Source organism: Poecile atricapillus, chromosome 2 (genome assembly GCF_030490865.1).
Source record: "Poecile atricapillus isolate bPoeAtr1 chromosome 2, bPoeAtr1.hap1, whole genome shotgun sequence".
Taxonomy (NCBI): domain Eukaryota; kingdom Metazoa; phylum Chordata; class Aves; order Passeriformes; family Paridae; genus Poecile; species Poecile atricapillus.
The window spans coordinates 62012431-62026787 of NC_081250.1; the positions used below are offsets into that span (position 1 = coordinate 62012431).

At 36.1% G+C, this 14357-nt stretch overlaps 1 protein-coding gene across 1 annotated transcript in view; it reads right to left on the reverse strand.

Annotated features, from left to right (window-relative positions):
* Positions 1-14357, reverse strand: part of KDM1B (lysine demethylase 1B) — a 27438-nt gene continuing 13081 nt past the window's right edge. The window contains exons 13-22 of the mRNA XM_058830549.1: positions 13826-13963; positions 12210-12381; positions 11201-11328; positions 9608-9739; positions 9131-9205; positions 8169-8285; positions 7183-7308; positions 5601-5723; positions 3534-3686; positions 1-2945 (exon numbers count right to left, since the gene is read on the reverse strand). Of these exons, the coding sequence (XP_058686532.1) occupies positions 2862-2945; positions 3534-3686; positions 5601-5723; positions 7183-7308; positions 8169-8285; positions 9131-9205; positions 9608-9739; positions 11201-11328; positions 12210-12381; positions 13826-13963 (1248 nt within the window). The 3' untranslated portion in view covers positions 1-2861. The remainder of the gene's footprint in view (positions 2946-3533; positions 3687-5600; positions 5724-7182; positions 7309-8168; positions 8286-9130; positions 9206-9607; positions 9740-11200; positions 11329-12209; positions 12382-13825; positions 13964-14357) is intronic.

Genomic DNA, 14357 nt, shown 5'->3' on the forward strand with positions numbered 1-14357 from the left:
TCCCGTGGATACTTTCCAGTTTTATTCTGCTGCCATAACATAGTCACACAGAAGAACTGAAGTGTAACAGATCATGCTCTGCATTCAAATCTTGTCAATAACATTTAAACAAACCTACTCAAAGAAAATATTCCCTAGTTCTTTATTTGAGGGAATAAATTAAACACAAAATTAAAAACACATACATGCTTGAAATAAATTTTAACATAGATATTAAAAAAATTTTGGGCAACATTAAAGAATGAAATCTCAGATCCAGCCTGATGTTCTTACGTATTTCAAATGAACGTAAATTAAAATGGAACATACTTATTTCATTTACTCCTCAAACTTCAGTGCAGCACAACACAGTTTAAGTGCCCTAGCACCAAAACAATATACAAATAATTTTAGTAATTAGTAGACTAGGCCAATTTATCATTTGTTACCAATTTTTCTAATGCCGTAAGCATGCATTATCTAAAGCCAAATGTGATAGTATTTCTTCATGTCCATCTCTCTTCTCTAGAATACAGCATTTATCTAGCTGCAAAGTCTCAGGTAAATTAAAAATGCCAGCTACAAATTAACAGAATGACATCAAGCATGTTCATATAAACTTTGGACTGGAGAAATGGATGCTGAGCTAAACTTTCCAAAACATTCCTACCTAAAATGTGACTTGTTTTTATCTGTTACTAAGCTGACTGAAGTTTCTAAGCAAGGTTAGCTGAAGCAGCCATTGAATATAAGGTTTTGGGCTTGTAGTAATAAGCTTTTTCCCCACCACCAGAAGCTCCTCTCCCAATAATTTGTCATACATGATAAAACAGGAAAGAAACCTGCAACTCAGACGTACATAGCTCTCAATTTTTGCTAGTTATGCCATAAGTAGGCCTGTAATATATGAAATTAACAAAGTGCAAATGACTGCCAAAAGCAAAAATTTATGTCCTATTAAAAAAAAAAAAAATTTTTTTATAATCAGAAGGCTTTGTCTTGCTTCTTGCAGCTTCAGATTGCAATTTAATAATTGGAAATACTTTAAAACTGTACATACCAGCATTTATGTAGAGGAAAATCATGAACAGTTACACTCTTCTGATTAGTTCATATAACTCAGCTTTAAGAAGCAGAACAGAATATATATCTGAAAAACATCTAGTTATATAAACATCTTCACCTTGTAAATTAGAGATTAAATAAAGGGTTTTTAACAATATCATACCTACTCTAAAAACAAAATATTACATATTTGAAAAGAAGAATTGCATTTATTCAGTAGGACGCTGGTGGTGTTAAGAGCCAGGTTGGCTAAGGCCTTGAGCAACCTGGTCTAGTGTGAGGTGTCCCTGCCCACAGGCATTGGGACTAGATGATTGTTAAGGTCTATTCCAACCCCTTAACATCTTATGATTTTTCTTAAGGTTGCTTGTTGTTTATTTCCAAGGATGCAGCTTTAAGAAAATAAGCACTGTAAGTCAAAAACGTTTGCTGTCATTCTTAAATGAAGGGATTAATAAAAGAGAAAAGCCTATGCATGAGAATGGGGCAGGATAGAGTAAGTGCTTATGTTCATTTCAGAAATCATGACATCTACACGGCCAAGTTGTAGAGAAGGTGTGGGGAAAGAGATATAACAGTGGATTTTATTTTTTTTTTTAATTAATACCAAGATAGTAGAACAGTATTACACTAGGTTTCCCAGTTACATCTCTCTTATTTCTGTTGAAAAATATTTTCCTCCCTGTCCCATGAAAAAGCTACCAGATAGATGTCTAGCCCTTACTGAATTACTCTCTCAAGTTGTTTTTAATAATACTTTCATAATAAAAGAAAAAAAAAATAAACTTCAAGTCAAAGTGCAAGCCACCTTGTTTCAGCCCTTCATAAGAGTGTTAATATTTTTCCTCATTCATCTTCACTTAATTTTTAATATAAAAGTTGAATGAATGATTAGGAACTTACAGTCCTGCACCCCCCACTGTACAGTCATATCAGCAGATACTTCCTCTATTCAGCCCAAATGAATCTGGAAGTTTGTTTTCAAAATAATCATAGCAATATGGTGTTTTTAAGCTGTCCTGTTTCTACAGAAGCAATGAGCAAATCTAAACTCAGCCTATTATCGTAACAAGAATTTCTCTGAATAAGTAATAGAGATATTCCAAAGTTTTTTAAAGTAATGTAGAAGTAAATTTTTCAAGTTTTGATTAGCTACAATAACCTTTCTATGATTGCACTGTAAACTGTTCCAGCTCTCTTATTTAAAGGAACAAACTTCATATCCCAAAGCCCACTTAGTGGATGCTAAGAATATGAAAAAATATTATAGAAAAGGTTATCGATTTCAAGTGGGAAAAGTGATAGTTGAGTTCCTTCCTACATTAATCCTAGAATTTTTCTAGGCTATTCAGGCTCTTGGAAGCCAGTTTGAACTCCTATGAGCATAATCAACCTGAGAAGCACAGTTAGTGGAAAATTCCTGTATCATTACTAACTGCCAGCATTTTTAATGCCATATGTTAACTTAGTCTTGTTTTAATCTGACCTTCTGAAATGAAGGTTCTCAATAGCATGACTTGAGCCATACAGAAGAGGACTCTTGACAAAAGTTCTCTTAGTTAAGCTGTGGCCAGCGATTCCAATGTCACTCCTGCTAGTAAGACCTCAGCTGGAAAAAAGCCCCCAACAGTATATATCATCAGGGGTTAAAAATGGGGTGGGGGAGAAAGAGGAAAAGGAAGATGAAGATTTTATCTTCAGGTACCACATACAATTCAAGTACCATGTAGGAAAAAGGCAGCAATAGGAAACTTGAATATAGTTTTAACCACAGAAATCAATTTAAAAATATATCTATAAACACAAAATTTCAGTACTTAAAATGCTGCTATTTTGCTGGCTTCTCGAACCCCACTCAAGTAAGCTCCTGTAACGGTCTGAGGAAAGTGCCTATTTGTGGCCTGTATTTAAAAAAATAGAAAAAGAAAAAAAAAGTCAATTGTTTCTAAAACTAATAATACAGAATTATAGTTAATAACATCAGTTTTGTTTTCCTTAAGCACATACATTTTTAACAGCCATGGAAGACTCCTTAGAAAGAGCATTAAAGGAAACACGTAAGATTTTTAACAACTTCAAAATTTGCAAGCAAGTCAGCTACAAAAGCAGCAGTCTGTTCTGCTATCTGCACCTTAGTGGGGCAGGTTAAGTTCTGCCCCAGTACAGAATGCACCTACACCATCCTGGTGCATTTGTTATGTTACCCACAAATAGAGTAACAGAAAGACAATTTGACTAAAAATGCATTTTACTTCTGACTTGAAATATTTGGTGAACTCTGCATGCCCAGTAATAATATTAATAGAGAGGGTTCTGTGTCAAGAATCATTAGCATATTTACATAACAGAATATTTATATACTACCTTTACATTAATGGTGTTGGGTAGCAAGAGATGATCTTCCATAAGAAACTGGTCCCAGTAACCTTAATCAATTTTGTAATTGATTTAATTACAAAATCAACTTTGTAAGTAACAAAGATACTTACCTCACCAGCAAAAAAAACTTTTCCTTGGATGTCTTCAGCTATCATGTCGTAAGCTTCACCGCTGCCCCCTGTTTTCACAAAACTGTAGGCCATCTGCAGCCAAGGGTCATTGCTCCATCGAGTAACAAAAAACTTCACTGGGTCAGGAACCTCCTGCATAACCAAACTAGAAGTTAAACACTGCAAAGAGAAGTTCAGCATTGCACAGCTTCTTCTCAGTTTCTAGTGATCTTTAAAGTATTTAGATTAGATTAGATCACAGTCCAGAATTAAAGTCCTATAAAGTCCTATTTTTTTTTATTATAGTACTAACTACAAAGATAATTTCATTTCCTACACTTGCCTGATGCCTGAAACATCACAGCTGCACTATTCTGAATGCAACAGACCTGCATATTGTAATACACCTAGAAGTACATGAGAAAAAAAAAATCCCCTCAAAATGCATATACACATGCTCTTGTAATCAGATATAATACTGATACTGTTCAGCATGTTTGTATGTATTATGTAAGCGATTTTTGTCTTGGTTAGGTACAATGCTTGTTACATGCAGCTTGTTAAATCTCAAAATTCAATTTTCATTTTAGAGATAATTTTATTCCAATGCATAAATAAGATTACTTATCTTAGATCAGAAAATGAGCTGTCTTGAAAACTAGGTTTAGGGAGAAAACAAAAACCAGGAGGTCAGGGTCTGGCTGAGCCATGACAAGTAATAGTGTGTATTATTTGTCACACTGCAGCATGGAAATTTCACAGATTTCTACCAAAAAGAGCCTGAATAACACTTGCATGAAGGCTTAGTCAACTACAGCTGTGTCTTCCTCTGGAGGAGTTCACGACAAGTAACCAGAAACAGCTCTGGTTGCCTCTTGTACAACATCTGGTATCAACAGATACATTCCATTCAGGCAGCTCATGAGAAATTCAAGCTCAAGCAACCAAGACAAGGACCAGCCAAATACGACAAGTTGTATGGATGTCCCAGAAGTAGCTCTGAACACCCCCGAGCTATCTTGTCTTTGAAAATCCCACTGCATCATCCTCAGATGACTGAAATTCACAACTGCTGTAAACCATGGAGACAGCTGTGAAAATCACTCTTCTGGACTAGAGTAGCACTGAAACCAAAGATTCATATGCTTCATTTTCATGAGATCAAGATACAGGTATGTGAACTTCCACTGCATGTGGTTCTAGTAAGAATATCACCATTACCAGATGTATGTTTCTAGGAAAAGTTTTCAGATACTGAAGTTCTTGCAAGATCATTAATCCTAACATTCAAACAATCAGTAAAACTTGAGATCACCCCTGAACACAATAATTCTGGGGGATCTAACTTCTACAAGAAAACTAATAATTAAACATTATTGTTGCTAGAGTGGCATGCAAATAACATTGCTGAGTGATAATGTTTTGCTTGCCCCAGGTTTTCCTATTAGTTTTTATCCTACTGATGATCTGGAGAAAGGAAAAAAGGTAGAAATTTTTATCTAGTGTTTTTTTTTACATTCAAGATGTAGGGCCCTTGCTAGATCATTCTGCCCATACCTCCATCCCAAGGCAGCTGAGAAAGGGTTGTCAGTAGAAGAGAAATGGATTGGATTCGATTGATTTGGGGGTGCTGCAATTTCAGTTGCCTTGGCATGGGGGAAGGCAGAAATCAATCAAATTCATCTAGCTTAAAGATCTTATCAATATTAGAAGTGGTGATAACCAGAAAAAAAGTGACAACTAAGTAAGAAGCATGTTTTGTGTTACCTGCCTAAAGTATTACTTTTAATTAATTTTGCTTTTTAAAAGCATTTTAAAGGATGATAGGTCATTTCTATTTTTCAGTTACATACTACTATCCTTCAGAGAGATCTAAGATATTTCAACATACATTTTTCACACAAGTCAGCAAAAATTGTGATTTTTAGTATGTATCAAAGAAAACCTATTCCCTGAAACTGACAAGAAAGGAAAAATAGTTTTAAATGTCACAGGTCTGCCTATACATCATGGAAGTTTTATTCTGGTGACAAGTTAATTCATCTCTTAGTAAGACGCTTCTCTTACCTGCTCCTTGAACAGCTCTCGGAGTACAGTCATACATTGTTGCAGTACTTGTTGATCATCTAAATTCTTAATGGTTGTCACAGCATCTCCAGTGACCACTGACATTAAAATGCTTTCTTTTCCCTAAAAACAAGACCTTATTAAGTACTTCATAAACAGTCCCTTTTAACTGCTATTGCAAAGATATTTTCAGCTGCAAAGCAACTGTTGTTCTAGAGAAAAGTGGGTTTGATTACTTGGAACAAAGGGTGCATATTCTGCAGTATTTATGCTCAAATTACTACATCTTCTGATGCCTTGTTCACAGATCTGTTACAGTCAGCCCCTTTTAGAACTTGCTGAGTTCACTGAAAACTTCCTATCTACCTACTTAAAGGCTGTACCCCCACAAAAAAATATTGATAGTGTTATTCTTGTGTGCACCCTCTTAAGCTTCAGTTTTGTGCTGAACTTTTACCTGAGCTGTACTCCATTTTCAAACTGTGGTGACAGAGAGTCTATTTAAATATGAGTTAGATATGTTTTTGATTAGACCAATACTAGGTTCTTACCAGCAGATTTTGGAGCAAGAAATTAAAGGTCACATCTACTGGTATTTCCTTCCACTTCATGACATCTGCTACCATGCAGAACTTTTAGAGGTGAAGCAGTGTGTAGGGAAGAGCACACAGGTTCTCAGTGTCTTTAAAGAACTCTGCCTCTCTTGTTTATGTAAGGCAATAATACTTCTTTTTCTAACTTTGATAACTAGTAGAGAATAGCTATCAAGCAAATTAAACATTAAATGTAGGATCTCTGGAAAGCACCAGCACACTGAATTTCTTGTAGCATAAGCTTAAGAGTACTGGAGAAAACTCATTTAGGCAAAGCTGTATGCAAGCACAAATCAGGTGGTAACAGAGCACAAATGTCACAGGATGGTTTCCTTTTGGAGTAAGACATCAGGTTACAAAATGGCCTTTTAATTGCTACCAAGTAGTAAGCAGCAATTGTAGAAGTATGAAGAGGTATAATAGAAATGTGTAATGTGTCTTCTTGGAACTGGCAGGGAAGAGAAACGTGATGTCAATCCACTGGTTTGAATTTGCTTTGAAATTTATGAGTATGGGACTGACCCTATGGATCTCAGTTTCCCGCAGAACTTGGTGTCTTCTCTTCTGCTATTCCAAATAGTTATTCAGACTAGTGCAAGCCAGAAAGCATTAGTAAGTCAGCATGATCTTCTTAACTGGATTTTTAGCTGATTTAATAAGGGAACAGAAGTCCTCAACTGGATGTGACTAGTAGCATTTTTCCCACATTAGTAGGTTTATAGGAAGGTATTACAGCCTTGCCTCCAGTAGAAACTGAGAATGTACTTGCTTGTATATGAGTCTGTATCCAAATCATGGAAAACATTCCCATTTGTTACAACAAAATATTAATGAGCTTTATCTTGATAAATAACGCTGATTCTGCTTTTAATAGTTGCAGGTGGGGGCGTGGGTAGAAGAAAAATTTTGTTGTTCAGTAATTATTGCACCTAGATTTCAAACTGAATTTATGAAGTGCCAAGAGAAAATACAGTTGGGATGTATCATACCTCTGGATCCATATCATAGAAGACACTAAAGAGCCCACGTTGGCTGGAATTGGGTGGAACATGACCAAAAAAATCAGCTCCTTGAATTTTACTGTCCCAAAATCTATATGGAAACTGCAAAGCAATCTAGAAAGATATAGAAAAATGGAATTTAAGCATTTCATACCACCAAACTCATAACAGCATATAGGTATATGTTCTTCTAATACATTTTCCTGTTTCCACACATTTAGACACAGTTCTTCCTATAAGTGGGTCCCAACAAAGAATATATGAACCTGTCCTCCAAGGGGGACAGGCAAAAAAAAAAAAAAAAAAAAAGTTTATGTCATAAATTGCAAATGCATGGAATATCAAATCTACGGTGGAAGTAATTGTGTAAAATGTTCAAGAAATCTGGCAGATTTTTTTGAAAACCTACTGTATAATTGAAATGAGTGGCATTCCTGTAATTTGAGTTACTTAATCTTGTCCTTAAATTTCAACATTCTTATAAACCTGCTTCTGGCATTACTTTGTTACTGTTTTGTTCTAAGCACACATTTTACTGGGGAGCTTTTCAGGAGAGGCTGTGCTTTTGTAGTGGGAAAGGGAGATTTTACATTGGTCAAACACACAACTTTCAGTATTTTTTGCAAATAATTTATGAATTTACTAGGTTAAAATGTCCTGAAATAAACACATTATTACAATTCTAAAAGATCCAAGACCATCATTAATCAAATTAGGTACAAAATATTTAAGCCAAGAAATTCTTCTGCGAACAGTTTCTTTAAAAACACCATTAAATTGTGAAATCCAAGAAACAGAAATACAGGTGATCCTCGATAACATTTTGCTCTCCTGGGCTACTGTATACAAGTAAAACATAAATGTATGTTTATGCATCATAAATAAACTAAAATAAATATACTGCAAAAGCAACAGGGACAAAACAGCCAATGTTTCTATGAAAAGAAAATTAAAGATAATATGAAATCACTTACTTTCTCAATGACTCCCGCTCCCAAACTATTGATGGCTTTAATTTTTTTTTCTGACAGTGGAGGATTAAACTGAATGACATTTTTCTGAAGAAGGGCCAGCGGTACAGTCACTAATACCTGAAAGAAATAGCTACAATCACAACAGTACCAAAACCTGAATATGGCACTTAAGCCTCACAGCATCCTCCTAATCTTGGATTATGCCAGTAGGATGCAGCACTCTGCACTAGACATTTCTAGGTTAGTGTCTGGTTTTAGTTCCCATTAATGGGAAATACATTCAGGTGAGAACAGATCCCACAGTTCACTGATTTTAAGTCATAGTCTGTTGAACTGCTTGTATCACAGTGGCTAACCATGCTTCAGTAAATGATAATCAATGGCTCTCAGATTAACAAACCTGTCTGTTTGAAATGAGAGATAGTCAGTCAGTGGCTTGAATTCCTTCAGAGACTCCTTCTCTTTAAAATGCACTCAGTAACACTGTTGATGTCAATCCAATCTTTATCAAGTTTATGTATCATTTTAAAAATTACAAGGTACATTACTCAGCATGAAGAAGGTGGAGATACAGGGATTAAGAGAGACTGAGAAATAGGGGCTGTCAAATCCTGGAAATTTTAACAGGATAGACATGCTGAATAGGGTAAAGCTGAGCAGGGATTGGAACTAGATAACATAAATGTCACTTCAAAGACCAGATAAAAATCTATTTGCATCACGATTTTAGTACTACCCTTTATAGTCCTTAGTTTTTCAAATCAACTCATACTCAAATATCAAGCATGCTCGCCAAAAATTAGGCTCTAGGACACCCAAATAAAGGCCACTAAAATACATGAGTATTCCTCCTTGAATGGGGAGAAAATGGACTAAATAGTCATCCGAGAGAAAGATAATAAAAGGAAAGGACATATACTGTGTATTCTCTAAAATTCTTATTCTTGAAGCATACTCAGTACCTTTTGTGTTGTCCACACTGTTCCATCTGCAGTAGTGACCTGCACTTCTTCACCAGAATAGTCAATACTCTGAACCTATTGAAAGACACACTGAGAGTCTGTACTACAAAATGTACATATGCAAAGCAAATTCCAGCAAGAATAGCTAAAATAGCACTGGTCAGCAATCTAGAAAGTGAGTAACACAAATTTCCAGAGAAATCCTGATGGACAAAGAATAGCCTCCATAAAAGGAAAAAGAAAAAGAAAAAAATCATCACGATTCTAACTTGTAAGATCATCGTATCCTAATATTTCAATACTGATAGTCCTCAGGGAGAATTTCAGAAATGTTGAAATTGTCCTCCTGGGTTTTTTTTAAAGACAAATTGAAACAATCACAGGCACAGATTCGCCTGGTCCCAAAGAATACAAATATCTGACTGGGTCCTCAAAGCAATCCAAGATAGGCACTGCGTCAACGTTTTCTAGACTCACTGGGAAATTGAGCCGGATGTCCAGCCCTTCTGCCAACTTGTCAATCACAGTTGAATATCCCACAGTTAGAAGAGTGTGATCTCCAGCAAATTGTGCAAAAAATTCATTGTGGTCCCATGAGCGTGCAGATACCTGTGGACAGAACATAACTAGCTGTTTCTACTGGCGAGGGACATGGGTACTATGAAAGCTCCACAGTTTAGAACAAACCACCCTAGCCCCTTTGCAACTGGGGAAAAAAAAAGTGCACCACCAGAATTTATGGTAATGCTGACAAAATCAAAATGATTTTTAACCTAATGCTAGTAGAAAACATATGAATTGCTGGATTAAGAAGAGTCATAACATGGGTTGATCACTAGCAGGGAATTTATGGTTCTGCTTAGTAAAGAAAATGAGGAAAATAGTACAAAAATCCAGTTGAATTGTAGTGTATTTATTTCAGTTGTCTGTATCTATCAAGGTAATCAGATTTTACAGCCTTAGGACTTCATATAAAAATGGAAATACCTTATTTCCCAACATGAAGGGGAAAATAAAACACAAAAAAACCCAAATTCAATGAATTTTTCTGTCACTTTGGAGGTTGTTCCATGATACTTTTCATTGACCTTGTCCTCCAGCCCCTGCAATCTTATAGTTAATAAAACAGTGGTATTTGCACTAATCAATTGCCACTTAGCAGTGAAAAATCTGAAACAATTCTCAAACTATTATTCAGGTGCCAATTCCTATCATTGCAGATGCATAAAATCAATCATATTTTGATTTTAAAATTGAAGCTAAAGTAGATTTTTGCATCTTTCTTAATTCCCCTGGATGCTCATGGAATATGAAAACTTCACATATCAAAATATTTTCCAGTGACTGCTATGGTATAGCATTGTTTTGCAGATTTTTTGTTATGTTCTTGTGTGCTTCTCAGTTCAGATTTTGTGCTTCTGCACATATCAGTCAGCTGTCCCACTGCTGTGGTACAATTGATGCTAAATGTCTTTTAATGTAGTAACAGGACTGAGTAAACAGTGCACTGCCAACAATATGATATGATACTTTTGCATTTCCTGAAGCTGCTTGGTTAAAACTGAAGTCAGGAGGGCAGCCAAGTATCACTTAGCCAAGAGAGTACTTAGGAGTGGTAAACTGGGGCTCACCAGCAGGGAGTTGGAACACTTCAGGAGTCAAATGTGTTTGACAGAGACCTCAGGATACATAGCAGGAAAGAGAAATTCCTCAGTTTGTAAAAAGAGAACTGAGAAGCAGAAGTCACACCCAGCATCTGAGGAGGAGTAACTCTCCTGCAAATAGTATCACCCAGCATCTCAGCAAAATGGGCAACTCCCTTCTAAACATCTATTCTCAACTTCTACTTAAAGAGCTTCACTGGAAGCACATCAGGAAATCCCATCAGATTAAATATGGCAGTGTTGGACTCAGTGTCTCAGTGCCTTCAAACAACAGATTGTGGGCGTAGGAATAGTTAGGATAGCTGATTCTTCCTCTAGGGCCATAGAATGGATCGAGTGATTTCTCAGTGTTACTTCTGTCTCCTGCGAAACTCAGTCATTTCAGAACACAGCTGTCAAAACTCACCTGAGAGAGATTGCTGCCGCAGGCATATTCCAAATTACTGAGATGGAACTGTAGTACTTTTTCTTCCAGCTCACTGAACTGGATACCAGACTCCTGAATAAAGGCTTTATAGATCTCTTGTATTTTTTCTGTGAAAGAACACATTTAAAAGAAGAACATTTGACAATTTGTCAGAAGTTCTACTGCATTTAAACATGCTGTTCCCTGGCTCACAAGATTTTCACGCTTATTGTTAATTTGTACCAAGATGTTTTTCCTTTCATAGAAAACAAACAAACAAACAAAACAAAACAAAAACACAAAAAACACAAAAAAAAACCCATGAGATCTTTCCAGTGATAGAGTACAGCTTTGTTGTTTACTCATAGGTTTCTGAATGAGACAGGAGAGAAATTGTTTAGATTTCATAATATCCAGTTGTAGATTTCAGGTAAAATACACTTTTAAGATAGAGGATCCTTGCAAATAAATCCTGATTAATTTTTACTAAATGGAAGAACAGAGAAACTTGATCTAGGGCTCACTGAAGAACATAGGAGCTATTAATTCTGTCTTACAGAATCCATGCTGAAGAGATTTGGAAGGCAGACATTTCTGAGCATTTATTTTTTGCTGTTGAGTTTACAAGCTGTAAGTGTGGTGGGAGGCGTTACCAATGGAGATGGGACTATTCTTGTCAGCAGAAGGCTTTGATCAGGCTCTTTTTTAGGCAGATTTGTCAAAAAGCACAAGAGCTAAGTCTAGCTATGGCCTGCTTCAGTCCGAAGCACGTCTTTTGAACTGCTAGTGACACTCGTTATACTGAAAAACTTACCTCATGAAAACAAGCTACAATATATATATAATATATACAATGTATCTAATATCTACAATATCAGAAATATCTATTGGATTTAAGGTCAGATGGACAGCCATGCACTTCTAAAAATGTCTGATGTAAGCACCAATTTACTATGAACTTTATGAACACAGCTAACATCTTCACTTTTGCAATACATGTCTCACTTACCACCAAGAGGAACATCTTGATGTTGGGTTTTATCTTTTCTCCACTCAGAGACAACATCTAGGATGGCATTGAAATGAAAGTCCATACGTTTATCAATAGTGGGATCTGTTATCCTTCCACCTTCCTGGATCAAGTCACATTTCTCCCCTAGTTTGTGCATTTTAATGCCAAGCTTAAGAAAAAGACATTTTATTGCTTTTTTAAGTATGGAAAAACTACAGCACCCAGCCTTCTCAATTACTTAATGTAAGGTGAATGCCTCACATTTAAGTGATACCATTTAAAAAACATCAACAACTTAACTCAGAGTAACTCTTGCTCTCTTCAAACTGGAATACCAACAATCCTTCTATCTGTTAATTGTCCACAAATCGGGTTTTTTCCCCACTTTTCCATCCTTTCCTTTATTGAGGATTCAAAGAAACCTCCTCTGCAACTTTTCTGCAGGCAAGGGCTAGTACAGAAATTTAGAGTCTGGTAATGAAACATGGTAAACCTTTATTTCTACCTCAATTTATTTTCTAATTCACAGTTAAAATCAGTTACTTTCTACAACTTTCTGGTGTCTAAGGCCCAAACAGTTCCCTGAATTCATTGGATATTGCTTGCCAGTTACCACCAATGTTAATAACAACCAAGCAAAGAAAGAAACTATTTGGAGTTAAACCTTGCTTTGCTTGTCCAATCTTCATTGAAAACACCACAGAGCTAAATTCGTGTAAAGACAGTTTTGCGTTCTACAGATCAAAAATTTTGCAGAAAAAAATTGCAAAATATACTGCTAATTTCTTCCTACTGCCTTGTTCCTTAGGGCACAATGTTTTTCATATATCCTCACATCTCTCTAGGCTTTTGGTCACCACTGCAGATCTTAAGAATACAGCTGTACTTTCAATGAAAAATGACATTAAATGACCACAAAGGGATGAGTATCTAAGTGTATACAGAAGTCATTGGTCCCCGTTTCATAAACAAAACATGTTTTTTTTAAAAAAAATAGAATTTCTTCATGGCACTATAGGGCACTAAACAATTCAGATGGCATGAGCTGGATTTGCACGTCTCTGAGCAAAACCCATACTCAGGTTCCACAGGGAGAAATTCAGATTCCTACCTCCAAAAAACCTAAACCAAACCAGAAAGTAATGAGAATTTTTAAAGAAATTGAACCACAGCATGTTTGCATCAGTAGCAATTTAGTTGTTAAGACATACTAATCTTAATTTGCACAGGATTTAACTAGAAATATCGAGAGGCAGCATAGGCAAATCCATCACAGAAGCAGTAGCCTCCCACAGTAAAGTTTTTCTCAGTCCTAAGGAAGGCTTCTGGGGACCTTTTATGTTACTATCTCTAGAAACAAGGAAAAAAGTGGTTTCTTCCGGTTCTGAAGCTGGAACCACCTTGTTTTTCTTTACATGATGTACCTGAAACCATTCTACTGCCCTTCTCTATTCCCAACTGTTATCAAAGATATATTAGCAACGTGGAGTTTACTTACAATGCAGAACAGGATTTTAATCATGTCACAAGGACTCCCACCCTTACCCAGCCATCTGAGCCTGGCATTAACAAGTTTTTCACTAGTGATAATCATGACCACAGCAGGAACCCACTTGCTCACACATTAGTGCCATGGGGTTGTTGACACATCCATTGACAATTTGTGCGCCTCTTCCAACAGTGACTCCTGTGAATGTCTTATCGTCCCACACTCGGCCTCCAATTCTGTCCTTAGCTTCTAAGACAATGACCTGTGGCAAAATGCAGCTTAGTAAATTGGAAGATTTAATTCTATTATACGTGTCTGTTCAACTCCAGAGCAAAGGAGAAAAAAACCCACAAAAACCCCCCCATAAGCAATCCAGCAATGTTAGCAATCTTAACACTATTTCATTTCTGGATTATTTGTAGTTAATTTATGCATTTAAATCATCTTAGAAAGGTTAAACTTCGGGATATGCATATACAAATACAACTGTTACTTTAGAAACAACCCTAACAAAAATAAGCCTTCTTTTTAAAAAAGCTAGATTTATTCAGGAAATCTCAAAACTGGAGTTTAAGGCATGCTACAGGCTATTAAACACAATGATCTGGGTGCACTGTCTGTACAAAATGTATGCTGCATGCTGTTTAATTTTAGAT